The 27,078-nt window shown below is 53.8% G+C and overlaps 6 protein-coding genes across 6 annotated transcripts; 2 read left to right on the forward strand and 4 right to left on the reverse strand.

Moving 5' to 3' along the window:
• Positions 1-604: 604 nt before the first annotated feature.
• On the reverse strand, positions 605-1,456 carry BDZ99DRAFT_391105 (uncharacterized protein; the record flags this gene model as incomplete). The annotated part of the gene is made up of 3 exons (XM_033715708.1): positions 605-839; positions 891-997; positions 1,367-1,456. 3 exons carry the CDS (start codon positions 1,454-1,456, stop codon positions 605-607), a joined length of 432 nt encoding a protein of 143 aa, XP_033575295.1.
• An 850-nt stretch (positions 1,457-2,306) lies between these two features.
• On the reverse strand, positions 2,307-3,385 carry BDZ99DRAFT_52667 (uncharacterized protein). Its single transcript, XM_033726158.1, has 2 exons — positions 2,494-3,385; positions 2,307-2,440 (listed from the first exon to the last, which is right to left on the reverse strand). The coding sequence occupies exon 1, from the start codon at positions 3,148-3,150 to the stop codon at positions 2,548-2,550; it is 603 nt and encodes a 200-aa protein (XP_033575296.1). The 5' UTR covers positions 3,151-3,385; the 3' UTR covers positions 2,307-2,440; positions 2,494-2,547.
• An 8,272-nt stretch (positions 3,386-11,657) lies between these two features.
• On the reverse strand, positions 11,658-13,011 carry BDZ99DRAFT_489039 (methyltransferase LaeA; the record flags this gene model as incomplete). The annotated part of the gene is made up of 7 exons (XM_033722953.1): positions 11,658-11,691; positions 11,768-12,193; positions 12,241-12,384; positions 12,442-12,501; positions 12,639-12,787; positions 12,840-12,930; positions 12,998-13,011. 7 exons carry the CDS (start codon positions 13,009-13,011, stop codon positions 11,658-11,660), a joined length of 918 nt encoding a protein of 305 aa, XP_033575297.1.
• A 2,457-nt stretch (positions 13,012-15,468) lies between these two features.
• BDZ99DRAFT_521891 (uncharacterized protein) lies at positions 15,469-16,721 on the forward strand (the record flags this gene model as incomplete). Its single annotated transcript, XM_033725664.1, has 2 exons — positions 15,469-15,675; positions 16,044-16,721. The coding sequence occupies 2 exons, from the start codon at positions 15,469-15,471 to the stop codon at positions 16,719-16,721; spliced, it is 885 nt and encodes a 294-aa protein (XP_033575298.1).
• Positions 16,722-21,407: 4,686 nt separating this feature from the next.
• BDZ99DRAFT_390094 (S-adenosyl-L-methionine-dependent methyltransferase) lies at positions 21,408-22,709 on the reverse strand (the record flags this gene model as incomplete). Its single annotated transcript, XM_033715669.1, has 3 exons — positions 21,408-21,858; positions 21,944-22,148; positions 22,238-22,709. 3 exons carry the CDS (start codon positions 22,707-22,709, stop codon positions 21,408-21,410), a joined length of 1,128 nt encoding a protein of 375 aa, XP_033575299.1.
• A 903-nt stretch (positions 22,710-23,612) lies between these two features.
• Positions 23,613-25,620, forward strand: BDZ99DRAFT_464214 (O-methyltransferase). Its single transcript, XM_033720256.1, has 4 exons — positions 23,613-23,981; positions 24,067-24,582; positions 24,631-24,980; positions 25,035-25,620. Exons 1-4 carry the CDS (start codon positions 23,736-23,738, stop codon positions 25,210-25,212), a joined length of 1,290 nt encoding a protein of 429 aa, XP_033575300.1. The 5' UTR covers positions 23,613-23,735; the 3' UTR covers positions 25,213-25,620.
• Positions 25,621-27,078: the final 1,458 nt, after the last annotated feature.

Here is a 27,078-nt window from a genome sequence, read left to right on the forward strand (position 1 = left end):
GCACCCAGACTAGCCAAGAATAACTCAGACACTTATCATTCATCATTTGAAAGCTCAAGAAATCCTCCGAAAGGCCCATGCAGTACGAAGATATGTTTGGACATTCGTTGCAACTGCTTGGGGTACCCTGACAAGCTTTGGAAACTCCAATAGGATATAAAGGTCGGCGCAGTGGAAATTAGAATATCTTCTGACTACTTGAAGATGGTTTACCTAGTTAGGGCACTCCTTACAGGCGGTGTCCAGAGACCAAAAGTGAAGCGAGAGCAATCGTATATCCGTGTGCCCAAACTCATGACTTAGTACTGTATTATTGTCGTGTGTCCTACAAAGGTATTCTCGTCACATTTAGCCTCTCCATCCTCCCGCCCCATCCGGCGCCGTCAAACGCCATCGCGTCGTCCCTACGCATCATTCCTGACGACAGGCCCCACGTGCCGTCTGCATAACTTTATGACTCGTGCGAGACCCCTTCATCCCGCGCTGTCGTCCAATCAAACCACAGGTATCACCAATGCCATGTTGACACTCAGCACCATCGCACTTGCAAGCCTGATAACCGCAAGCCATCCACCAACGCCATACGCCTCGCCTTGAATAAACGCTACACCATCGACGTCGCCGTAACCGCCCTCTCACTTGTCTCACTCGTCTCACGACTAGCTTCTTCAGACGCGTCTCCCTTCGCTTTCGTCGACTGGATGATCGGCCGGTGGCAGAGCGGGCAGTACTCGTTCCAGCGCGAGTACCAGTCATCTAAACACTGTTGATGAAAAGGATGCAAACAGCCCAATCCGCGGATGTTTGCTGCGTCTTCAATTTCCTCGAGGCAGATGACACTATCACTAATCAGCCTTTAACCCCTACAAAGTCTTCAGAATTCTCTTTACCATAATGGATTCTGAGCAATGGTGATCTCTGGGTGCTCAGCAGTCTGCTTGCTCATCCAGTCGACAAAGTGCTGTGGTTTGATGGATTTGTCGAGCCGCGCCATGCGCTTCTTCTTATGCTCTTCTTTGGAGGAGGCGGTTTCGGCGGGGTGTAGGCGGGGGAGGATGAGAGCACTATTGACAGTAAGCTTGATGTCCTAAAAGGTACAGTACCATGGCATAAGTTGGGCACTCCTTGTATCTACTTGGGGTACCCCGATAGGCTTTTGAGACTCCAAATCCGATATAAGACTACACGTAGCAGAAATAGCGCTATCGTCTGACTGACCGAAGACATACTAGCCAGGGCACCCCTCACAGTGGTGTCGAGCGAGCAAGTGAGATAGACGGGCATGCGTCTCTGAAGAGATTGAATTGAATGGGATGTAGAGGATCCAAAAGGGAAACGCTTACATTGCTATCAATATCACCAGCACAACGACGAAGAGAGCGGGAAGTACAATGGCGATGGTGGTGGTGCTGGCGCTTGTGTGGTCGGAAGAGTCGGTGGATGTGTTGTTTGCCATCTCTCATAGATTGGTAAATGCCGTCGCAGACTTTGATATTGAGGTTTGCCTCGGATTTCGAGAAAGAGGTCAATATCTAGATTTATCGAGGATACTTAAACGTGACGTGATCGATAAAACAATCTAGCCTTTGACTGTTGACAATCCAGGCGCAAACAGCCTCTCAAACCCAAAATCGTCCTGGTTGCTCCTCATACATCCCCTCGCACGGACACCCGCCAGTATATGAGCTATCTGGAGACTCCAGTTGGCGTAGGCATGGATATGCCCAGAACGGCTTTCTCTCGCACTCCAGACCCTTCGCGAAAGATGCCGCACATGAGCAGTAAAGAACTTTATTTCGCTGTCCTGAGGATGGGTGTGCCCCTCACCTGATGCCATTAAAAAGGACCCTGTGAAGAGGTCGCGCCACCGGGCCGGGCTGGGTTCGCGTGATCATTCATGCGGCAAGCCGACTCGTGCAGGAGGGACTCGGCAATGCCTCGGGCAGAAAGAGGCAGAAGATGCTTGAATCTTGTGTGACGGGTGGTTGCACATGCTGGCGAGGCTGTGAGAGCGTGCGTCGCTGGTTGGTGGAGCTGGGGGCACGGCGTCTGCATCTTCGTTGTTGCTGAATTCTTCGAGGGAACGATGAGCGGGGTTAGGATGGTTCTGTCACTCATAGCTGTATTGAGAGGGGTTATGCGCCAGTGATATCATTTTCGTGTGATTGAGATGCTGTCTCGGGAGCGGGGGCGGGGTGCAGCAGTGAGGGGTTCTGCGTGACAAGGGAGCTCCATCGTGGATGCAACGAGCTTGCCCGTCTTCAATTGCTATGAAGTGGACACAAGACGGTTATCGCAAAGCGTAAGATAGCTCTTGGGCTCTCAAGTACGAAGTTTTGATTATGTAGTTTTGAAGTGAGCAACACCCATCGAAGCCTCCTCCTCAGTATCCCAGACGCCACAGCTCCATAAGAAAGACAAGATCAACCTGCCTCAATGCCTGAAACTTCATCAAATGAGTTCATGACTGAGTATGAGACCCGCATCCGTTACCGCAGCTAGCCCATCGGCTCCGCCCATCCCGTCCGGATATCCACAGCCACCTGCCTAGCTCTTCACCACGGCGACGAGGTAGTTCTCACCACCCACCGCCACTGCATGCACGAGCACATCCTCGCCGTACGCCCAGTCTTTCTGTCCGCTGAACTCATCGTACTCCGCAAAGTCTGTCTTCTTCACGTCCTCATCGAGCAAGGTGCTTGCTGCCTTCTTTGCCGCCTCCTCGCGTCCCTTGTATGTTCCCTCGATAGTTGTCTCGCGCTTGCCGCCGCTGCGATCAAGATTGTAGTGGACAGTTGTCTGCAGGATGTGGAATAGAGGGCCCTCGACTTTTCCGTCCGCATTGCCCTCGAGGTTGGCATCGTTCGGCGTTGTCTCGATGGCTACGGTGAGGTTCTCGCCGTCGGTGACTTGGGCGAAGACCTGGAGGCCATCCGGGTGCTTCCACTCGCCGCTGCCGTCCTTCACGTCATAGACTTCGAACATGGCTTTCTCGTAGCCTTCGTCGATGAGAGCGGTCCTAGCGGCGGCTTTCGCAGCGGCGAGGTCGGTGAAGGTACTGCGGATGGCGACCTTTTGGGTAGCGCCGGTGGGGTCGTTCTTGATGTCGTTGACCGTGCGCTTGATGTGGTAGAGGTTTTCGCCTGCCATTGTGATTGATGATGGGGAGTTGATTGTGTAGGTTGTGGATGGGCAGTATTTGTCGTTGGTGTTCAAGATAATGTTGCAGGTTGGTACCTTTGTACTTGAGTGAGGAAGCAAAGGTGATAAGTACTAGAAAATTCTAGCATCACCTGGTAGGTTGTGGCCTGGTCGACAAGTTTGCCTGGATGCTCGTGACCGCGGTGGTGTGACAATAACTATGTCACTTTGTCCTTTGACGTATTTGATTGGGCGTTGCTTCTCCCACACCCCCTAATTCCTAGATGTACACCCCCTTTTCACTACACGTACACCCCCTCCCCTCCTGTCGTTTCACCACCTTCTGATTGGCTCGGAGGGGTGCTCCGGAGCCTCCGATTCGCTCGCTTAATTCGCTTACCAATTCCAAATACTCTCTCCAAATGCGGCGTGTACACAAGCAATTACAACCTCATCCTCCACCTCCACAATACACTCACCATGGCCCTCCAGCCGCCACCTACACGGTCCTACAACACCCTAGAGGAAGCTGATGAAGCGCTCACAGAGCACGCAAAGGCTCAAGGCTACGGCTTCGTAAAGTTCCGCTCCAAACCTGATAAAACACCGGCCAAGGCGACGAGGAAAGTATGGTTTCGATGCTGCTTTAGTGGCAGCACAGAGATTGTTGCCCGTGAGCGTATAACCTTATCTAGGTTGAAGGGCTGTCAGATGTATGGTACACTCACTCGACAGCCTCCTGGCTATGATGGTAAACGTATGTGGCTATAGGAGACGATGGAGGCAGCTCACAACGACCATTCTCCTACACTCAAACCAACAGCAGTTGCATGCAATAGGAAGCGCTCAGCATTAATAAACACCCTCATTCGAGCTAATATATTAAGTGGAACAAGACCTACAGAAACGTATACAAAGCTGCTGAAGAAAGGAGTAACTATTACCATCCAAGACATTCGAAACGAGCGATCTTAGTACCGTAACGAGCTTCTCGGTGGCCTCACGCCTATACAGGCGCTCCTCAATACGCTGGAAATATCTACATTCCCTGCGTCTGACAGCCGAGAGAGGAAGTACGTATACAGCTATACAAAGGATCAACAGAACCGTATTAATCACCTCTTCTTTGCTCATCCAGATTCCATCGAGATTCTACAGTCGAACTACGACGTTATACTCATGGACTGCACCTACAAGACTAATAGGTTCGGCATGCCGTTCCTCCATATAACCGGTGTAACGTGCACAAGCAACAACTTCGAGATTGGCTACTGCTTCATTCCTAGAGAGAAGGAAGCAAACTACAACTGGGCAGTACAACAGCTCTTTAACCTCTTTCAACGCTATTCTATCACGCCACGCGTTTTCTTAACAGATAAGGAACAAGCTCTAAGGAACGCACTACGTCAACAATGGCCTACAGTCCCGCGCCTCTTGTGTGTATGGCACATCAACAAGAACATTAACACCAAGCTAGTAGACGTATACAAGGATAAACCGACATTCCCTGTAGGCCATGCTAATGCGCCGATGGAGAATGACACGGAAGAACAGAAGGTGGCGAAGGAAAAGAAGCAGCAAAAGAAAAAGAGTGAATTCATGATCCGTTAGAGCCCTATACAGAAGCTGGAGGACTGTATTCAATTTAATAAGGCTTAGAAGAAGCTTCTTAACGACTATAAGGAGAGGCCTAGCCTTGTAGAGTATATGGAGGAGGAGTGGTGGCCGTGTAAGTGGGTATAGGCGACTTGCTACACTCGAACAGCTCGACATTTTAGAACCACGTAAGTGTCTTCTCATATCCTATTTCTCGATCAATCTTTAAGCTCTCTTCTTATCCTCTTCAGCGCTGCTTGTTCTACGTGTCAACAAACCCCTTATGAAGTTTAGGCTTCAAATTCGCACGTCTTGGTGTTGAGATTTAGATCGAGCAGATGCAAATTTAGGTGTATAATGCTAACCGAGTTTCTCACAGTGTTACATCACGGAACAAGGGCGCGCACGGCCTACTCAAGGGCTTCCTCCAGGTGTCAACTGGCCATCTATTCGACGTACTCCTCAACATCCAGAACCTCATCCTCACTACCAAATCAAAATACGAGGACCACAAGGCGAAGTGGCATGCTAGAACTCGTTATGATGTCAATGAGAAGGAATTCCGTGATCTACTCCATACAATTACACCGCAGGCGTTGGTCCTCCTCAAGAAGCAACTCAAGAAGGCGAAATCGAATGAATACAACCCGAACAACTGCACTCATACGTTTACATCAATATACGGCATGCCATGCGCTCATAAGCTCCATGAACCTCTACACCGAGCGCTTGCTACTACTCCTCTGGATCCAGTACTGTATATACAGCCGGAAGAGATAGATCACCACTGGTGGTTTGCTCGGCCAGGTATACAGCAGCCGGCTATTCCTTTTGGCCCGTTTGAAGATGTACTTGATCCTGCTGTTGTTGAGCGTCGGCGAGGCCGCCCTCCTGGTGAGAGGAGAGGCCACCATACGTACAATAGTACACAGAGAGAGCCATCACGATTTGAGATTGCTATGGGTACAGGTTTTGCAGCTCGACGTGGAGGTGAACAGAACGGACAACCAGGCACAGCTCTACGACACCTGCCCGCTTCTCTACAGCAAAATACGACCATCCCTGTCGCTCAGAATGCCCCTCAGTCGACGGCTACAGTCTCTACGACCCGTATTGATATTTCTCAAATCGATCCGGCCCTTCTTGAGCCTACACAAGCTCCTACAGCTACACCTACACAACCTCCTACACAACCTCCTGCAGCTGCACCTACAGCTGCACCTACAGCTGCTCCTACGGCTGCCTATACAGGTAAGAAGCGTGGCCGCCCTCCTGGTGCGAAGGATAAGGCACCACGGAAAAAGCCACAAGCTCGGAGGCAAGACAGTGCTCAGCCTCATCCTCAGCCTCATCCTCAGCCGCAGCTCAGCCGTGAGGAGCTCCTACGTCAGCTTGCGGCGTATGATGAAGATATTGAGGCGGAAATTAATCGAGATATTGAGCAGGTGGAGTCGGTGATGCGAGGGGGCTAGGCTTGATGCAAAGGAGCCGTAATAAGGTGAGGTTTTGACAGGTTTGGCATGCTTGTAGGCACGTAGGCACTTCTAGAATAGAAATTCTATTCTATACTTATACTTATACTTATACTTATACTACGTGAGCTTGTACGTGAGCTCGTACGTGAGGCTATACAAATCGGCGAGGCTACACAAATCGGCGAGGCTGCACGAATCGGAAAGGCTGCACGCCGATTTATATAGCCTCACGTGATGTATAGGTGAATGCCCGGAGCTCCGGCGTAGTGCTCCGAGCCAATCAGAAGGTGGTGAAACGACAGGGGGGGGGGAGGGGGTGTACGTGTAGTGAAAAGGGGGTGTACATCTAGGAATTAGGGGGTGTGGGAGAAGCAACGCCCATTTGATTGGTCAGGCCACCTCATTCCACGATTTTCGACTCGATCCATGGTAACCGCAAGACCTGCCAGGCTCTATTGCAACATGAATTGGCAGTTCGACACCGTCGGAGGTGGCCCGGAGAGCTATCAGGCTCGCCAAATCCGTTCCTATAGAGATTTTAATGATGTACTAGATGACCTCAAGCTCTGCTAAGTAAGCTTGTATAGGCCAGGAGAGTGTGTACCCTACACTATAAAGTTATGGAATGTGTCTACGTACGTAATAGTAGACACCCACTTTTGTTCAAGGGAGCCTGCCTGACTGAAGATAACAAGACCCATAAGGCGAGGGATATAATGTTAGTGATTGACACGTAGTAACCATGAAAGTGTACCTCTCGAAGTGTCGAAGGGGCTTATAAAGCTGGACCAGCAAATAGAACGGCAAATATCCCGACGAGGTTTTTATTACAATAGGTTTGAACGAGACAATCAAAAACCGCGGAGGGTAGAAAATAGCGAATGATGCACAAGAAACAGTTTGAGATAGGTAATGAAAGGATTCAAGAGGAGTAACACCTGGTAGTGGGGAGTCCAAGGTTAGACTGAGGTAGTGCCTGGCAATGCAGCACCTAGAAAGCTGTGAAACCCGAGGAGAATCGACCTTACACCTCGCTCTCCGGAGATGGTGATGGCACAGGACTAGGGCGGTGGTAATTTCGTTCACTCGTCACTGCTTGTGTTTACCCATTCGTTAGGTCTGAGTACTGCGAGCCATTTGCAACTTAATTATCTGTCCTTGAACCCAATTTCCTCTTTCGAAGTCGACGTATCAGCCTCTGTTGACGACACAGTTTGGACATGGGTATCTCGGATGAACTCAACAGTCCCTCAGTCTGCTTCGCTGTCCTTCACTGTTGCTAGTTCGTTGTCGACATTGAGATCCATGGGTTGCGAAATTGGGAAAAGAAAATTTCGCGCATCCAAATTACTACTTGCTTCCACATCTTCAGTTGACTCCTCCGGTTAGACATTAGCGTGAAGAGCCCGTCCCACAAGTACAGAGTCTCCTCGGACGGACAGATTGTTGAAGGAGGCAATATAGAGGTAGGGAAGATCTTCTGGATTTGCTTTTCCCCGAGACCCACCTTTCCCAGTGCTACGTACGGGCTTATCTTCGATCATTGTGAAACAACCCGACGGGGCCCGAGTAGTTGGAGGACTTATCATCTGTGCCTCTATAGAACAAGCTCTTACTAAGTTAGACAAACGAACTCACTGTTCTCTTAAAAGCCTGCGTGGATAGCGCCACACAACAGCCACGGCATGGCGAAACCCATCCAGCCGGGTCGACAGCTCGATGCCACTTCTCCCGGCGAGCGAGACTGGACACTCCATTCTCCCGTATCAACACCAGAGGAGAGGACACCCCCACGCTGCGGCCTATTAACCGCCAATCTCGTCCTCGCCCAGCAACTAAAACGGCAGGGTTGAACATTTGTGCTCGAGCATGTGCTTGGGCCTGCAGATGCGCCCATGGCTCCCGAAATTTCCCCGCTTGCCACATCTCTCACCTGCACATCACAGCCGCACTAGGACCGGGCCGGGGAGCGGGATATTCATTCTCGAAGCCTGTCCCCGTGCCACCGCGCTACCGAAAGGCTGGCGCCACACGTATGCTTAGTACTGTACATAGGTGGACGGCATCAGGGTTGCAAAATATCCCTCCTTTTGTGGTGGCGAGAGTCGGCAGCGTTGGCCGGCGGAGAGCTGAGCTGAGTAGATGTCGGTAAGCCGGACTTCCCGGCAGCATCCAAGGGCCAGTCTCGCGGCCGCATAAGGAAGGTTAATTCCTCAGCCCTCTCTTTTCCCCGCCTGTTTTGTATAGGTGGTGGACGACGGCGGCGGTGGTGGCGGCTTGGAGGGTCCTCCTTCGCGCTCCCAGCCCCTCGGATATTGAGAGTGGAAAAAGCGACAGAGTAGCAGGGTCTTCCGCATCCACATCCCCTATTCTGTCCTCTTCCAGCAGACTCACCGCCCGCAGTAAAGGATTTTTTTATACCCAGCTCGCACTCGGAACGCCCACGATTCTGCTCCCGTATCCCATTGCATCACCGCTCCAGACTTGAAACCCGCCCGTTCCGCATCTGCAGCAGCAGCCGCCCTTCCCCCGCCTCCCCAATCCTCCCGAGACACAGGACGAAGGTTCTTGGGACGGATCGGTGAGGGTAGAGCGCCAGATACAGCCTCTTCACGGCGGCTCGCTCGTAGTCGAACCGCCGTGCCGCAGGTAAGGGAGCGCACCGGGAGAGCCAGCTACCAGGCTATCCATGGCTAGTAGAGGTGGATGGAGCCGATTGAGACTATCCACGGTCGTAGGAATGTATGGCGCAGAGTTACGTCTATTCAGATTAAGAAACCGTTACGCTGGAAGTAGGTAGCATTGGGGATTCGAAACCATCAACGGACTATCTGATGGAAACAACCCGTACATATAAAAAGCCAAAAACAATAACACCATGTATATCGAAGCAAGATAACGACCAAAATACCAACTATACCGATCCCTGTCTCAAAAACCACACAAGCACCAAAAAAAAAAAGGGCCGACACCGCAAGCCACCTTACGCAAACACCAAAAGTATATTCCAACACACACTCCCCAAATCTCCACAACAAACGCCTCTCCAACATCTAGAACAAAAACAAAAAAACCCCAAGCTTACCAAAAACCCTCTTCAACCAAAAACTTTTTCCTTCTCACCCCCCCAACGTTCCCATCTTCAGCCCTCTTCACACCGACATTAGCCCGCTCCCAGCCAGCCAGCCCAGCCGCGCCAGCCCGTCCGCCCGGCACAATTTGCCTCTTCGGCAATCTCGCCCCGTCCCGCTCCCATCCGCCGCGCGCCCTTTCTTTCAAACTCGCACCAGCAAGCCGCACAACCAGCAAAAAGCCTTTAGCGCAGGGGTCCGACCGACGCGGGCTTCCTAGCGCATCCTGCGTGTCGGGTCCAGTCCCGTTTTCCTACGCTGCGGGGTGGGGCGGCAGCCCAAGCTCACCAGAGTTTCTAGGTGCTGTATGTGGTACAGTGACTGCCCAGAGTAGCAAGGGGGGGGCGCTCAGGTAGGGCGGGCATACCGGACGTCCGGAATGACGCAGGATTGATGATGCTGAGTGTCGTCCGCGGCGTGTCAGGCCAGGGAGAGGGCGGGCGTGGGTGGTCCTGAGTGTCGGGTTTCCCGCGTCAGCCTAACTGCCTCTTGACATGACTAGTGCTGCTGGCCTGGCGCGCAGGCGGCGGAAATCCTTTTTTTTTTTCTTCTCCTCTCTGCTGCCGTGAGCATTGGGGAAGTGGGCTACGGATTAGGTGGCTGAGTCCAGCGCATCGGACGGGGGTGCGTTGAAGCATCAGCCTCCACCTCTATCATCCCAAGGCAGCGAGGGCCGGGTTGACAGGCAAGGTCCCCCCGGAGCCCAGCACGGCGGATGAGCGGTGGAAGCTTCGTCGGGAGCGCGAGCCGATAGGTGAGGATGGCCTGATGCCCTTTTTGCCATGCTGAAACTGCACCAGTCACTAGAGGTGGCGACGGTTCCGAGAGTATGGTTAGGAGCTAGTTTAGTTGTTGGGAGTTGATCAAGACGAACGCGCTGTGACGTGGCATCGGCTGTTGTGGGAAGAAATGTTGCGTTGAATTACAAACTGGTCAGAGCGTGGGTGGAAATGCAAGAGAAAGGAGAAAGGAAAGTTCGACGCGGTGGTGTAGAGAGCGCGCGTTCTGGTCTGGGATGCTGCGACTGTTTCGGATCGGAGTCAGCTTTGGGTAACGCAGCCATTGTTTGAGGTAATCAGTGCGACAGCGTGGTAGAACGGTGAAGAACAAATCACTCAAGGCGTGACGTAAGGGAAGCAAAACTGGGGACCGAACGCAGTCTCGAGAGCATTTCTGCATAAATTGGGGTATTTCAAAGGGACGCTCCTATGTAGTAGCTTGGTAACAGCCAAGAAGCACAGCGGGCATCGGCGCCGCCGGTAAGAAACCAACACCCAGAGCCCGTCGAAAAGGGATCGTCAGGAGCCAGACTTGAAGCAGAAAAGCCACCAAAGTATGGCAACATGAAATACAAAAAGCGAACAGATGCGTCGACTGGTGAGAGAGCACCGAGATCGAGATTTGAAGGCATAGATGATAACGAGAAGTATGAAAGTCAGAATTGTGCACACTAGTTTTTGCCTGCACCCATGACCCAATGGAGACGGAGCCTGGCCAGAAAAGAAAACGATTCAGCGTCTCAGAAGACATGACATGACGAGCCCCGCATGCAAATGCTTACACAAGCACCTCGCCTGAATTCGCCGGCCACACGACAAATTGAGAAGAAAAGTCCTCTTTTGACAGTTATTAAATAGTAATCGCGGGAATGCAGAGATGTGGCAATAAAGACAAGAAAGGACCATTGCGTGCCACGCGCCGACTCTTGTTGCCTGTACACTAGAGGGGAGATGGTTGATTGGATAGCATGGGATGTTGATGGTGGAGAAGGAGATGGTATCGATGCTACGTGAAGCCGGCATCCCAGCGAGATGAAACGACCCACTGTACAAGTGCATTGGAACAGAAGAATAACCCAATAACCCGTTTTTTGATGCCCCAGTGCCCATTAATGCGCCTCCCCATAACAGAAATTCGTAAATGGTCGAACCGGTCGAGTCGGAAGTGCTGAAGAGGAAGGTGGTGTGGTGTTTCGGCGAGGGGAATATGCATCGATCCATGGTGTCGGTCAGTCGTGCCGAAGTGGTCCCACCCGTCGAGCACTGCGGCAACCAGGATTCAGCTCCTTCGCAGATGCAGGGTGTGTGGTAATCCCAATACTACGGTGACGCGGGCTTCCACGAGCTCGGTTTCGTGCATTGCATCGCTTTTGTGGAGGAATGCTGGTCGAATCAAAATCCGTCGGCGAGGTGCCCGCAAGTGGTCGCGCGGTCTTTTGGAGAGGTTCTAGCCGGGTTGAGATAGCGAGAGGCGTGTCACAGCAGCCGGAGATATTAGAGATTAAGCTACGTGTCGTGTATCGTGAGCTGATAGGTTATTGCTGCGGCCTGCGTGCGGTCCAGATATGTCTGTGGCGAGCAAGGGGTCAGTCCCGACAGTAACGCCAATAATTGGTAGCACGGCTAGATAAAGGAATTGACTTACATGTTGTTGTACGCGTGAATCTTCCTGTTACATATCTGCGTCTTGACGGCTTCGCACAGCGGCCGGACGTGCTCGTTCAAGTCCCATCGGTTGACCCGCGTGAAGGGCGCGAAACTCATTGCTTCCAGGCCCTCGGTGATGCCCAGGTTGTACCAGCGGCCAATGTCCTTCTGATGCGGGTCGTTTGGCCACGAATTGTACGGCGCTCGTATTATCTGCTCCTGGATGTCGATGAAACCGGCAGCCTGCAGCATTTGGCGGGTGTGCTGTTGGTAGGCGATAGGACGCGAGGCGCGGTGGGTAGCGTCGGCTAGATACTCGTACCACTTCACGAGAGGACTGTCTGCGGCCAGAGTGTGGTCGTCGCACTGGGGAGTCAGGTCAATTTCGACCTGCTCGATCCAGCCAGATCCTGGCTTGAGGTGCCTGGGAAGTTTTAGCGTGGGCTCTGTGTGCGCCGCGTGGGTACGTACGTGAAAATGTTCTGGTACAGCTCAGGCCAGCTGGAGACGCTGCCGCAGGCCATGCGCAGATGGATCAGGTCCCACGAATCCTGGCCCAGCGTCCATGGGCTCTCGTAGTCGCGCGGGATGCGGAAGCGCAAGTTTGGTGGGATCCTGTCGGTCGTGGAGATCAGCATGGAGGCGGTGCTGGGCGGGAGATGGCGAACGCACTTTTCGGGCTGAATATTTACCAGATCAAGTCCCAGAACCTTCAATTGCAATGTCAGCGGCCTGCGGGGAGCGTGTCAGACGGAATCGGGGGCGGCGAACCTCGGCGGTCAGATATTGGCTGCAAGGTAGCAAGAGGTTAGCAAAAACGAGCGTGCGACCAGCAGAATTCCGACGGCGTCGGGGGGGACAAGACGTACTCTGCCATGTCAATGGCCCAGATGCCGGTACCACAGCCCAAGTCAAGGATGCGGGCCTCCCACTGTTGCGGCAACGGAGCCTGGTGCAGATGGTCTCTTCGTGCCACGAGAAACAGCTTGTGGTAGATGTCCATGCGGTCCTTCTCGAGCTGGCAACGCAGCGGGTCAGCGACGCCGGGAGCGGCACGGCGGGACGCTCACCTCATCGCACGGGTACAGGTAGATGCCGCGGCGGTAGCCATGATACAGGCGACCGTTTTCGAGGTAGTTCGCAGGGACAGGGACGGCCAAACTGTCGCGGTCAGCGCGGGCGGGGACATCGCAGGGCGGCGTAGCACGGAGCGGGGCGCGGCACTCACCCATTTGAAGCCATCGTAACCATTGGAACTGTGGGAGCACGCGTCCACGCTCGCGGGGGCCAGCAGCAGCCGGGCTGCGGGAGGGGGGAGGACCAGGCGGCGGGGGGCGGTGGTCGCGGGCGTGGTGGAGCGGCGAGGAGGAGGACGAGGAGGAGCAGCAGCTGGAGGTTGGCGAGCGGGCTGGCGACGGCGACGAGGGCGCGGGGATAGATATTAAAGAGGCGGCCGGGGCTGGAGGCTGAGTGGCCAGGTGGAGGGCGAAAGTTTGGGAGGGCGAGCCGGGGAACGACGACGGATCAGGGCCAGTGGTTGCGGGCATTGGGCGTATTATATCTCGCGCGGTGCGGTCCCTCCCTACGGGCACCAAATGCCATCAGGACAGGATGGACCCATGCACGGGGCGCGCCTGGTGACACGGCACGAGCGAGCGTCTCCCGCGCCGGCAACGGGGCTGTCTGCTGGAGACCTCAGTGCTGGTGGTGGCCAAGCGCAGGGTTCGTTGGGCGGTGGGCAGCACCCCAGCAGCGCATAACACGCCCGCTATGAAATAGTGCTGCCCGCTCATGCGCCGCCGGGCCCAGCAGACACGCCCGCTTTTCGCGCTCCGTCCAGGCGCCGGCGCGGCGTGGCCCTCTGCTGCCAGCGATGCGCGCCATCCAGGCCGCGGTTGAGGCCGAAACCAGCGCGCTGTCTGCGGCGGGCAGCGGACGCAGACAGCCGGCGGCGTCGCTGCGTCTGCTGAGGGCGCCACGGCTGGGTCGGCCGCAGCGTTGGGCGATGCTGCGGTTGGAGAGGCGGGCGGCCGTGTGTGTGTCAAGGGCTGGGGCGGCCTAAGAGGTTCCAGTGTTCCGGGTCCAAGGTTCACCTGGAATCCCGGCGACACGGTTCTCCAAAAGAAATGACCTGCGAACGCCCCCCTCGGACGCCCAGCTCGCCAGCCCTGCTCCTCGACCGCCAGCGAATCCCGGTCCGGCAGCGCGTCCGCCTCCGAGGTGCCCGCGCTGCCGAGTCATTCTCTTGTCCTCGATCGGTGGCCGCGCTGCTCCAAGGCGCTGGCTCCCGCGGACACGCGGGACGATGATGCTGCAGGCCCACCGCTGGCGGTCGGGGTGCGCCAGGGGGGAAGATGCATGCTGGGCGGCCGCTGCACTACACGGACCGGCCTCTTCTAGTCGCCCTCGTTATCAGACGCGGCGAAATGTCTAAAGTGTGGTCGAGGTGCGATGCGTGGTAGGTTGGGCTAGCGCGAGCCTAGCGTCTGTAACTTACAGCTGGCATTAGGGCCGTTTCAGCAAATATGCCAGACCGCCGGGCCGGAATACGCCTATTCCATCCTAGGCCGCCCGTACTTTACTGTGCCCCACACGGAGCCCAATCCGAGCTCGACTCTTTCGTCAAGGCACCATGTTTCACATCGAGGAGCAGCGGGTATGCTGAGCAGGGTATGTACGTGCTGATGCCACAAAGGACGTAAGGACGCACTCTGCACACTCCCTTCATCACAGAGGCCGTGGGCGTGCCGCAAACGTGCAAAGTATTGAGCCTGATTTGCCTCTAGTACTTTGCTCCGGATGCCTCGTCCAAGGCAGTCTTCTCGCTTTCAGCCTTCCAGAGGGCCATCATGCAGGCCAAGGCCCGCAGACTCCACCAACATTTGGTGGCATCCTCCAGCCCGTGACGACGCAAGACACAGACATGCCGCACAGAATGCACGTCGGCCCTTCTCCAACGGCCGAGCCGGGGCCTGAGCGACCTTGATTCACCTGTTCGACGCAGAGGGCATCGCGAGCAGCCAATGGCTGTTCGCGAGCACACTAGCCGTGCTCGGTCGATAGTTGTTCTGCACCACCAACTCCAACGCCCTCGACCCATCGCGACCCGCGACCCGCGCCGAAAGCATCGGAACCAGACGGCCTGCTGGTGCTGCAGCCCTCCACACGCGCAGATGCGGCAGCGTACAGCAAGGCCGCTCGCTCCGGCTCGTGGGAGACATGTTTCTGAAGCTGGCATGCACTCCTGAACGCGGCCATCCGCTACTGCATTATTCCGGCTCTCTCACTCGGAGGATAGGGAGACTGCATGGAAGCACACCTCCTGCCGTCCGCAGCGCCGGTCCATCGTCAGTCGTGCTTGTCATGGCATCATCACAGCCTGCAAAACGTCTCCCCGGGTCAGTCCGCCCCTCGGGGCCTTGCTGGACACCACACTCTGAGACGCGGACGCTGCATACATGCGTGGCGGCATGAGGTAAGATCCAGATCTGAGCTGGTTTTGCGCTCAGCAGCGAGAATGTTCGTCGGGCTTCGCCGCCAGCTCACGGCGTCTCACTCCCTTACCGTCGTCACGGAGGCGTCCCGGCGCGAGTGCTGCGCGCAAGGAAGACGTCCCGTTCCGTGGTCTCAAGCGTGCGGCCGTGATGCTGCAAGAAAAACCCAGGGACCGGCCTGCGCAAATTGAAGAGGTTGAACCTCATGAGAGGCAGCGCGGACAGACCCGACAACTTGGGTGAAAAAGAACAATTCCCAGATCCGCGGGCTGTGCGGAAAGCAAGCGATGCGAATCTGAGTGGAGATTGGCTGATCTGGGCCGATGCGATGATGGGGAAACTTCAGCAGGTGACGCCTGTGACGCTTGTCACTTTGCAGCAAGTCCTGGAGGGCCTGAAGCTGCATCTGCATGTAGGTACAGCAAATCATGGCCACGCGTGCTACCCTCGACATGCGCGCAAACAAGCCGCAGTCAGTCCACATGGCATCTCACCCGCCGTCGTCGTCTGTCCTCCGCTAGCGACCTCTTGACGACGGCCACTGCCAGCCGTCGGTGAGCAGGGCAGGACAGTCCTAGGGCATCAGAACGTGGGCTTGGGCGCATGAATCATGGGCGCGCATCCTTGGGTCTTTCCCAGCGGTGTGGTTCGCTCTCTGGGCTGATCAGGGAATAGCCCGGCGTGTTTTTAGCTGCCGTCTTCCCCATACGGTCCTCGGCAAGCTGCTCGCGCAGGCCCAGAGGACGATCGGAGTACGGTAAAAGCCTCTGACTCTGCAAGCTCCGGCAGGCTGGGAGCAGCGCGGCAATTGCGGTGCGGAAGGATCGCAGTTTCATGGTTAAAAGACGGCCCCACGACGCATGCGACACGCCTACGCTGACCAGCATGGTGGCGGATCAGACGGGAATCCAGCAAGACGCAGCACTTGTCGCAGACAGACAGCCCGCTGTCCTCCGCGCTGCCAACCAGAATTCGAGACGGAGCTGCGTGCTGGGCGCCTTCCTTGCCGCCGCCGATGGACGAAGCACCGTACGACAGCCCCGAACGGTGAAGCCGCTGCTGCTGACGCAGCGCGGATGTGGGCAGCAAGGCATGATGATAGATGCTCAGCGACGCTCTGCTACTCTATTCGCCTTCCCGGGTCAATCGCCCACCAGGATACTCCGCGCACCCTCAGCCCTGGGCCTCGCCACTGGAAAAGGAGACGGCAACAATGCAGGTGGCCGTCACAGTGCGGAGGCGGTGGGTGCGACCCTAACGGGCACGCGGGGCATGGAAAAGATGGCACCCTATTTCTACAACAAGCTGTTTCGTGTGTGCACTTGTCTGCCACTGCTTCGAGTGCTTCAATGCATTTTCAAGAATCTGAAGGAGATAGAAGCCCTTCACCCTGGCCTTTGTGGAAACTCGTTGGAGCTACCCCAAGCAGTGGCAGACAGGGGTACAGACGAGACATAGTGCTTGATGAGTGTGCCACTTTTCTCACGCCTAGCATGACGGGCTCCAGAGCCAGAGAAGCTACGGCGACGTCGCAAACAGGCAGGCCTCCGAGCCGAGGATGCGGGGAGGGAGAGAATGAAAGCAGCAGGGCAGGCAGGCCTCAAAACTGGGGCATGACTTGTCGCTCCTGAAACATGGCTTGCCGTGCGCAGCGCCTTGCTCGGTGACCCAGACATCTGGGAAAAGCCCGGGGGCCTGTGGTCGTTTCGAGTCTGGAACCGCCGTGCTGGCGACGGCAACAGTTGCCCCAGTGCGGTGACCCCCTTTGCGGGAGGGCGTGCTACGACCGCGCCGCGTCAACCTCTGGGGCGCGGGCGGGCGCGGGTAGTTCTGGAATCCTGGATGCTCGTTGATACGAGCTCGCACGCAGCAAGCCGATCCAATCCGGACGGCGTGAATAATGTGACTGCTCACGTTACACGACGAGCAGGCTATCGCGCACGAGAGCGTGCTTCGCCGCCGATGGGACGTGCGGATCCCTCGAAACATCGTGGCCACCGACGATATTAACGGCAAGCATCGTAGTGTGACAAGGCGCGAGCAGCAGACTCCATGGCGAGAGTGAGGCGCGTATCCAATTACCAACCACACCGATGCTCAACCCGACTCGATCATGATGCAGCCGAAATGACCGCGCATGGCACCGTCATCCCTGCCAGAGCAGTGCCGTGGTGTTGGCTGGCGGGTGCCTGCTTTTCAGCGATGGAGGGTGACGGCGAACGCGATTGGAACGCCCAGCCTGTCCCTCCTCGTTTTATTTTGCGGCGGCCGGAGGCCACAAAATGCAGGTGGCCGCGATCATGCCAGTGCACCAAAGGCGTTGGCTGTCAGGAACCAGATGCGCCCAACCTCGCGTCGTCTCCTCTCGCCATAGGCCTATCAGCAATGTCCCGTGCCTGTTGCGGTCGTCAACTGGTATTACACCGGGATACAAGGCGTTGCGATGACAGGAATGGCGGAGCAAATGCCTCGCACTGGTCCCTCCTAAGGAGCACGACCAGCGGTAGCAGCGGAAGAGCTATCAAAGCAGAAGAGTCGGTCAGATAGGTGTGAGCTGGCTGTAAAGACGTGACGACACTCAAACGGGGGCAATGTGGCCCCGCTGTGCCCCCCTCTCCGGAGACATGTCAGGCAAGCAAGGACAAGGAGTCGGGATGCAGCTGGGTGGTGTTGAGAAGGACGTATGAGTGGCGCCCGAAGCGCCATGCTTCCAAGGTTCTCTCGACATGAAAACCGTTTTCTGTCAAAAAAAGCCCCTCCCCCACGCCGGACCAGGCCCACCCCACTCTCCAAGCTGTTTCCAGACGACAGCGCCGTGTCCCGACAGACCGGCACCATACGGCCCTCCCAAAATGGCAATCCGCTTGGAGTTCTTCATCCGTTGCTGACCGCCAGCCCTCGCTGCTGCTGTATTAGTGGATCCCGCTACATATATTCTAGCAAGGACGCGTCTACGGAGCATTGTTCCTGTCAGGTACGGCATAATTGTAGGTGCTCAGTCCGACGACTAAGTCGCAATAAAGCTGTCGTCAGTACCTAGGTGTATAGGACCTGATGCGTCCGACGAATTAGCTCGGAACTCAAGCCACGAAAGTCAGCTGCAAAAAGGGGATAATCTAGAAACTAACGCCAGCAGATCCAACTCAGCCTCGGTAAGAATTGGTCCAGAAAAGGGCTTCCTCCGTTCTAATACCACCTATTTCGCCTGTAGCTTCATTTCCGCGCTAGTTCCTGTATGCCGCATGGCTTCAGGCCTCGGCAAGGCTGAAAGTCTAACCAAACCGTTAGAACACGCCAAAAAGCCAAAACAAATGCCTCGGCCAATCCATCCCAACGAATCATCGTTCTTACAGCATATACTCACGTCCGGTGACCCAGCGCTGAAACCAAGCCACAAAATTACCGTATAAGGTAGCATTTCCGGACGCCTTTAAGGGGGTATAGCAGCCTCCTAACCAATCAATCTTCAAACTAGCTCAATATTAGCCAGAAAAGGTAGTTTACCGGGGTCGACTCAGTTTGCGCGCTAGGTCACCGGACGTGATGATGCTGTATTATAGAGGATTTGCTATCGGCGGTTACAGACTAGCTTCCGCACCCGCTTCACAGCCCACAAGTCTGCCTCAGCCGGTGTGTCGGTAAGAGAGTTTCGGCAACTTCCACTATATGCCGTTGAATTAATGCGCGGGTTGACTTTGCTAGTCTTTGCAGAAAGGGGAACAGCTCGACATGCCGAAGCGCTACTATGAATCGCGACCCCAAGGCGTCCATGCTTGAGTTTATCGTAGAACTTAATTCCTTCTCGGTATGCTCTTCTCTTGTCATCTTAATCTCGCATACCTTCTACGTGGTATCGATGGAATAGGCTTAAGCCGGCATGTATATCTACTCCGCACCGTAATGCAGCTGGTCAAGGATACCTTTCTCGGGGCAAACGGAAACCAGGCCTACGTTTCAAGATCGTCTCCCCCGGACCGGCTCGCAGTGTCCACGAAGCCGTCACGGGCGCTAAACTTAAGACCCTACTTTTATTCGAGCTAAGAATGCTACGTACGTACTAATTTTGCCCCTACATGTTGGTTTCACTCACTTGCGCAGCCTCTCCTTCAAGTTCGTTCTTCGCCCAGTGATCCAGCAATCGCCAAAATCTGACCACTCCATCCCCCGCGATACCCGCGACAGCGTCTCAATGACCCTGTCAAAGAAATCATGCTCCTGCGACCACTGGGAGCCTGAATCCGGGCACCTGCCCCTGTTATAAGGCCTCAGGCTCCGATAGTGGCCGCATCACCCACGCAAGCAACGGTCTTTATTGTCGCATCCACGGCGTGCTCTAAGCCAATCAGCGAGCCAGCCACACTGAAGTTTAATCCCCAGGTATGCTGGGGTGCATGACCAGACTGACCTATAAGCACCATTCCCGTTCAATTGGAAGGACGGCCACGGAATTTGCCGCATAAAAGTCTGTCCTATACCGTGAATGCCTTCCTGGTGAGGTAATGATCCCTCTGCTTAACTCAACTAGCTTTTCAAGGTTACACCACTCCGAAATTTGCTCGTAATCAACACTGGCTTGTACGTGTACATGCAAAAGCGAATATGCGGATCTACCGACGTGCTAAGTGCCTGCTTCGCATCTGGTCCCACGCACTTCCGCTACATATCACAAGGATAACGGCTCCCAGGACTCCAGTCAGATCGCTCGTGAATCGGGAATCTATACGCGTAAGCCATATTGCACTCTTTCGTGAGTCATGTTCGTCATCATCTGACGAAGCACTCTGACCTATTAATGTCATCAACATCCCACGGTAGTGTTGTTCCAGTATCTGCGACACGCACATGCTGGTGTGTTCCGCATTGGTGGTGGTGCATATGGATGGCGGTATTCCCCGTAAGTAGGCGAGCTGCCGGTGATAGCGAATACCGGTACGCTGCACCGTAGTGATAAGATGCTTGGAGCTAGTTGTTTCTGACTTCGCAGATGGTTCCGGCCACGGACTTGATATTGCGTTCAGTTACCTGTTTCTAATAAACCCCTGGAAACTAATGCTCGCAATTCTTCTTCGAAGTTGCAGTCGGTGAGAATCATAGAGTAATGCGGTAGCCATATTTTCGACCTCTTCATTTCGCTCTTTCACTATCGTGCATAACAAATTTTTGCGTGAAGCCGATAGCGTATTACTGCTAAGGCTTTTCATCATACAATGCCTCGTCATACACTTCCGAGGTATTCTAGGAATATATATTCCAGTAATCACTTCATCATCTCTGCGAGAATGTCAGCCCAAACCTTTGTTCCAGAAGTAGAGCGACTACGCCAAGACTGAATTGGAGCCGCTCAGACTTGTGCTGCTTCGATTAGAAGCCTTGTCTCTACTGGCTCTATCTGTGCTTGACGTGCCGCATTCGGAAATTCATCGGCTTGAGTCAGTCTAAAGACTGCAAATTAACGAGTTCTTCCAAGACTTTGGGGAATGTCCAATTTGCCTAGCCCCTTATGACTTCTGAATTGAATATAGTCCCGTTCATCTTCAATAAAAAAACACGTCTTTCAGAGAAAATCCATACTACGTTTAATCAAAACCCTAATTTTAAGACACCTAGATGTCACATATGCAGCACTCCCATTGTTTGCAGTTTAAGCACATTATGCTTGCGTTTTGGCCAGGATCCTCAATATCATAACATTAAGAGAAAGTAGAATGAACCTTCCGCTGAATAACTAGCTTGATTAGCCACAATATCACGCTAACCTCCCCCTTCTCCCGAGATTAGTAGGAAAGCTTCGTGAAGATCAACAGGATGGTCTCATGATGCTGAAGCTCTGCTGAATTTACCACAAGAGGCATCAGTTTTTCGAGCATCAAACACTAGTCTCTCCCGCGCGGCGCGCCTAGCTCCACACCCTTTGCCCAAATCATTATACAATACCTACACATCTAACTTGAAGTGACAGCGCCGATACCTGTATGGCTCATAGTGTCCTAGAAACCTCTTTGCCCCGAAACACCAACTACCGCAAAAACCCGATCCCATGAAGCCCTTCTCTTTCATCATAACCCGCCCATTACGACAATAAGAAACAGTGTTTGTCCTCTGCATGAACCCTCTCTTCTCCAACCACTTCCGACCACTTCGCTCTTATGCATACCCAGGCTTCTGCCCATAAATCACATGAAACGGCATCCACGTATGCGTCCCTTTCTCCAAATATGCCTTCCTCACCCCTACTAAGAACACTTCCACCTCCTCCTTCCGCCAGCCCAGCCCCTTCGTCATCGGGCCCAGCGCAATCGCCTCGAGGCCCTCCACCAGCACCGCGCGCCAGTAGAGCCCGACCTTTTGTAACGCCCTATTCTTCGGCCAGGGCCCGATCGGGGTGTAGAAGATGCGCTCGGTGACGTTGATGAAACCGGCGTCGCGCATGAGGTCCGCGAGGCGCGGGCGGAGGTTGACGCCGAGGTTGGAGAGGGCGGCGATGATGTAGCCCCAGAACTGTGCGATGGGGTTGTCGGGGGCCATACTGCCGTCGTCGCACTCGGGGTAGTGGGTCAGCTCCTGGCATTCCATCCAGGCGCCGGGTTTGAGGTGTCTGGCGGTTGAGAGGGAGTTAGTAATGCCAGGCTGGTAGAGATCGAGGTAGCTTTTGAGGGAAGGGTGGTGAGGAGGTTACGTACTGCAATGCCCGACTGTATAGCAGGGGCCAGTTGCGGAATGCTTGGATGGTGTGCCGGGTATGGATGTAGTCGAAGTGGTTTACGGGGTATAGCCATTCGGCCTCAACGTCGTCCACCATGTAACGAAGGTTAGGTGGCACGAATTCGGACTGAATAGGGCTCAAATCCACGCCGAGGACGTCGGCCAATGGATACTGGTCAGCGACTGTAGGTGATAGTTAGTATACATGCTTGATGCTGCTTGTGGAGCCTTTGGGTGACAGTGTCAATGGGGTAATTAGTAGCTTTACGCACAATCAAGAGCCCAGATACCGGTACCCGTCCCTAGGTCTATCACTTTCATCGCCTGGTTCTCCAGTGGCGCAAAGTGGAGGGTCTTGTTAAAAAGCAGCAAGAACATAGCATGCTTCAGGTCCTCCCGATCCTGCTCTCGGTCGTCGTTTGGGAACGAGTAGTCATTCTCACCTCTTTTGTAGCCGTGATATCGCCGACCGTTTTCGTAGATGAAGTTACGCGCGCTGGACACGAGTGACACTGAATCCGACTCGCTGCTGTCCGTCTGGTAGCCGTCATCGTCACTAAAGTTCTCTGCGCTCTCCACATCGATACCTTGCTCAGCTTGGTCGAGGGCATCGGCCGTTTCTTGGGCTGTATATTCGAGCTGCTGCCGCGCGGGCGACACGCTCTTGTCCGACTTGCTGCCTCCAGAAGCTCTTCGCGGCGTCGCGGAGTGGCCGGACGATGCGAGAGCTACTTCTAAGGCCATCTGCCACAGCGGCTCACTTGTTTGTGTCGAAGCGTCTCTGATATCACATGGAGTATGCTTTGACAGCTCGCTCAGGTCAATCTTGGAATCTTGAGGGTCGGCATCCATGTCGAACATCCACTAGACGCTGTAGGTTGCAGTAGGGCCGAAGTCTATTCAAAAGGGCTGATCGCGGGACCTAAAAAGGCTTCCGGGCGGCTCGGAGAATAAAAGGTGATGGTGTGGCGGTAGAGAGTCTCATGCAATGGCTTGAGAAGGGCGCGAAACGGTGTCTTCAAGCAACAGGAACACGCGATGTGGGGAGGATGGCCAAGCGGCGGGTACGTGGCTATCTCTATGAATGCGTCCTGGCCGAATCGTGAGCTGCTAGGACTTGAAAGTGCAACGAGGTCCACCATCTGAGCTTGTATAGGTGTTGTTGCGATGCCTCGCGCTGAGGCTGGCTATCGATTGCAACGCGTGATCGCCCGGTGCCAATCCGCCCAGCATCAAACCTTGCAACTTGGTAGGGGTGCCGGGTTCCTAACTGGTAAACACCTGCATGAAGTAAATCCTTAACTCGGTCTACTTACAGATGACCTCCCCGATTCTCCCTCTCTTGCCTGTGTTTTTCTCTTTCTATTTCTCTAAGCTGCTTGTTATCCTCGCCGTATACTTTTTTCCTTGCGACAACGGAATGGATCGAGAAAAGTAGGCCAATCGGGCAAGGAGAAGAGTGAAGGCCATTGTCGCTATTTCATCTAGCTTAGACACGTCGTATTAGGCTAGCACGTTTTTACCAGTACAAACCACGTAATGAGCCGATAACCAAGTGCAAAAACCTCGAACCCGGGTAGACCCATCCTCGGGGCTTTTCCTTGGAACCACTTCGTTGCTTTTTCCGGCTTCCGACTTTCTTCACTCGCATTCACCAATCTCCTTGGTCCAGTCAAACGCAGCACTGCTGCAACAACCACCGTTTTCGGCAGCTGTGAAACAACCAAGGAACCGCTTGACCATCTCCACTTCTCTGATCATCCCCGCAGAATGGCCTCGAGCAGACTTGTCGAACTGACCGCGATCATTGCCCGCGAGACCCAGAAAGTGGACGACTTCTTCACCCAAAATGGTCTTTCGCCGCTCTCCTTCGACCCCAGTGCCCCGGCCGACTTCCCCGTCCCGACGGGCAATGTTGAGATCCAAGAGGCACGTCGTACAGTGATCAATGCCACCCAGGAGCTGCATGATCTGATGGTGGGGCCACGCGAGAGTGTTCGGTGGATGTCATGGAGCGTAAGTCCTCTTGGTATCTGCCGTGGAACCACACCTCCCGTATCATGAAGCGGACTCGGATACCAGAACTCATAACTCGACTTAGTACACCGACAACCTTAGCCTACTTGCCGTCTACCAGTTCAGAGTAGCATCAGCCGTACCTGTCGACGGCGAGATTTCCTATGCCGAGCTATCGAAAGCAACTGGGCTCGATGAAACCAACCTCAAGCGACTGATTCGACATGCAATGACCAACCGCATCTTCAAGGAACCCCGAGAAGGTTTCGTCGCGCATACCGCAGCTTCTCGGATACTCGTAGATGATCCGCAGATGATTGACTGGGTTGGCCTCTGTAGCGCTGATTTCTTTCCAGCTGCAGCCCACACCGTCGACGCAATGCTGAAGTACCCAGGTTCGCAAGAGCCTGCAGAGTCGGGGTTCACCGTAGCCTGGAAGCATGAAGGAACGCCCATGTTTGCTGAGATCGGGAAGGATCCTGCTCGAGCGAAGCGCTTTGGAGGAGCTATGATGTCGCTGACCGGCGGCGAGGGCTACCAAGTCGACTATCTGGTGGACGGGTACCCTTGGGACGAACTCGGGGAGTCGACCTTTGTTGATGTGAGCATCTCTGCTACACTGTGATTCCTCATGCTCACCGTTTGACAGATTGGAGGTTCCCACGGCTTTGTTTGCGTGGCGCTGGCCCAGAAATTCCCTGACATGAAGTTCGTGGTACAGGACTTGCCCAAGACGGTTGCAGACGGACCGTCAAAGATTCCCTCCGAACTTGCGGAGCGGATTCGATTTCAAGCTCATGACTTCTATACTGAGCAGCCGGTAAAGAATGCCGACGTCTACTTCTTCCGTTGGATCATCCACAACCAATCGGACAAGTATGGCGTCAAAATTCTCCAGGCACTGATTCCGGCCCTGAAACCCGGAGCTCGCATCATCATCAACGACAATTGCTTGCCTAAACCGAACACTGCTGACCCATGGGACGAAAAGATTACTCGGTATGAACGAGTGGCACGAAAAGATTTGACAGCAAGCTAATACTTCACTTGTAGGACCATGGATGTGACGATGCTCGAATTGCTGAATGCTAGAGAGCGAGATGAAAACGATTACGCGGAGCTTTTTAAGGCGGCAGACCCTCGTTTCAAGTTTACGGGAGCGAGGACCTCCAAGGGCTGCCGGATGCACATCATGGAGGCCATCTGGGATCCGGAGCGTACGAAGACGTAACTCTAGACGATCGAGTTTCCTTTATTTGTGTCCTTGTGGTCTGCGCTTAGAGAGCGCTAGCGAAGAGAACGACTGTTCTCTTATACTGGCATGTTCGTTTTCAAGGCGAGGACGACTGATGTTAGCGGCTTTGCTATGACGTATTAGCTTAGATGATACCCAGGAGAATATGGGATACAGGTTGATGTTTGTGGAGGGCTTGATGAAAGAAGTGAGTGACATTGCAAAGAAAGGACGACTATACTTCGAAACTAGGTCCGCAAAGTTGGGCCAGACGCTCTCTATTTATAAAGAATAAGCTCGGTTAGTACCCAATTGGAATGCTTAGCAGTCTGCCAACACTAACTCCCCCTACACCTGAATGTTCCGTAGATCACCATCCCTGGCGTATAGAGATCCAGTTCCGGCTTGAGTATCTCCGTGCGTGTCTATGCTGCAGAAGAGTGAATTGAGCACATGACCCACGCAACCTAGCACATTCCTCTGGATTTGAGAATACGCTTGAAGTATTACACTTGAATAGATCGTAGAGGACTTCAATTCACCACATGAAAAGATGTTGCTGACCTAAGAAGGATAATTGATCGATGTAAATCACGTGATTTAGAGAGACTTATTGGGCAAGAACACGCTAGTTATTAAGCGGGAACACCGAAGCGTGAATGGCTTAGCGAGGAGAACTAAGCGACACGCGAGCGAGAACCGCTAAGCGGGAAAAGCTAAATCGAAACGCGCTGGCCACTAAGCGAACATGACTAAGTAAAACTCGCTAGTTAGGTAATCAGTGGAAAGGCTTTTTCTACAAGTATTTTCTCTTAAGCACCCGCCTATATAACGTTCATCACCTCCATCCGAGATTCACACACTACAAAGGTAACGAGAATTGGTGGAGGATTTTGATGGGGCGAGCCGCTAGCCCCAGTTCCTCTAAGCGTGACCAAATCTGCACGCAAAACCCTCACCAATTCTCGTTAGCAGGTGAATCTCGGATGGGGGTGTAGGACGTTGTTTATTAAAAGGCAAGTCTTTAGTTAACGTACCCTGCGGGTGAGCTGCCCATGCGGGCGAGCTGCCCAGTCCGTGCACCACTAAAAATTCAATAATCTAACCTTAAATAACTCTATAACTACCTAATAAAAAGTTATACAAATATAATATATTATTCTTATATATATAAATACTTAGTATATAGAATATAAAGTCTATTTTTATAGTAGTTAACTAATTATTAAATTTAGACCCCTATTTTAGACCTTACCCTTTATTACTAGCTAACTACTATAAGGATAGACTCTATATTCTATATACTAAGTATTTATATATATAAGAATAATATATTAAATTTGTATAACTTTTTATTAGGTGGTTGTAGAGTTATTTAAGGTTAGATTATTGAATTTCTAGTGGTGCACGGACTGGGCAGCTCGCCCGCATGGGCAGCTCGCCCGCATGGGCAGCTCACCCGCAGGGTACGTTAGTGGTAAAGAAAGTGAAGATCATAGAGACATGCCGCTCGTTGGGGCTCCAAGATTCGCGCCAGAAGGATTTGGCCGAGATTAAACCCCGGACCACGGCACAGGCGGGCACTTTGGCAATCCTCAGAGACCTTACCCAGGACTCTCGATTGCCGATGACCTTTCCCAATAAACATGCTGTCAATAGCCTGTTCTTAATGCTGCAACATATTGAATTGATACCTTTGTATCCCGGAAATAGAGCATAGATCACGTGCACGAATAATGACGTCCGCATTCAGCCACCAAGAAATCCCCAGCTTGCATGTGACGCTCCACCCCAGACGGTTAGCTGACCCTTCTTGCCTCTGGGCCGGGGAAAGCGGAGGCTGAATGAGCGGCTATCCATTTG

Source organism: Mytilinidion resinicola (assembly GCF_010093595.1).
Source record: "Mytilinidion resinicola strain CBS 304.34 unplaced genomic scaffold BDZ99scaffold_12, whole genome shotgun sequence".
Classification (NCBI taxonomy): domain Eukaryota; kingdom Fungi; phylum Ascomycota; class Dothideomycetes; order Mytilinidiales; family Mytilinidiaceae; genus Mytilinidion; species Mytilinidion resinicola.

Excerpts from the sequence above, each read along its gene's own strand:
- BDZ99DRAFT_52667 (XM_033726158.1), bottom strand. The coding sequence starts at position 3,150 with ATGGCAGGCGAAAACCTCTACCACATCAAGCGCACGGTCAACGACATC.
- BDZ99DRAFT_464214 (XM_033720256.1), top strand. The coding sequence starts at position 23,736 with ATGGCCTCGAGCAGACTTGTCGAACTGACCGCGATCATTGCCCGCGAG. Across the intron at positions 24,583-24,630 it reads GGGAGTCGACCTTTGTTGAT|ATTGGAGGTTCCCACGGCTT; the intron begins GTGAGCATCTCT and ends ACCGTTTGACAG. Across the intron at positions 24,981-25,034 it reads TGGGACGAAAAGATTACTCG|GACCATGGATGTGACGATGC; the intron begins GTATGAACGAGT and ends CTTCACTTGTAG.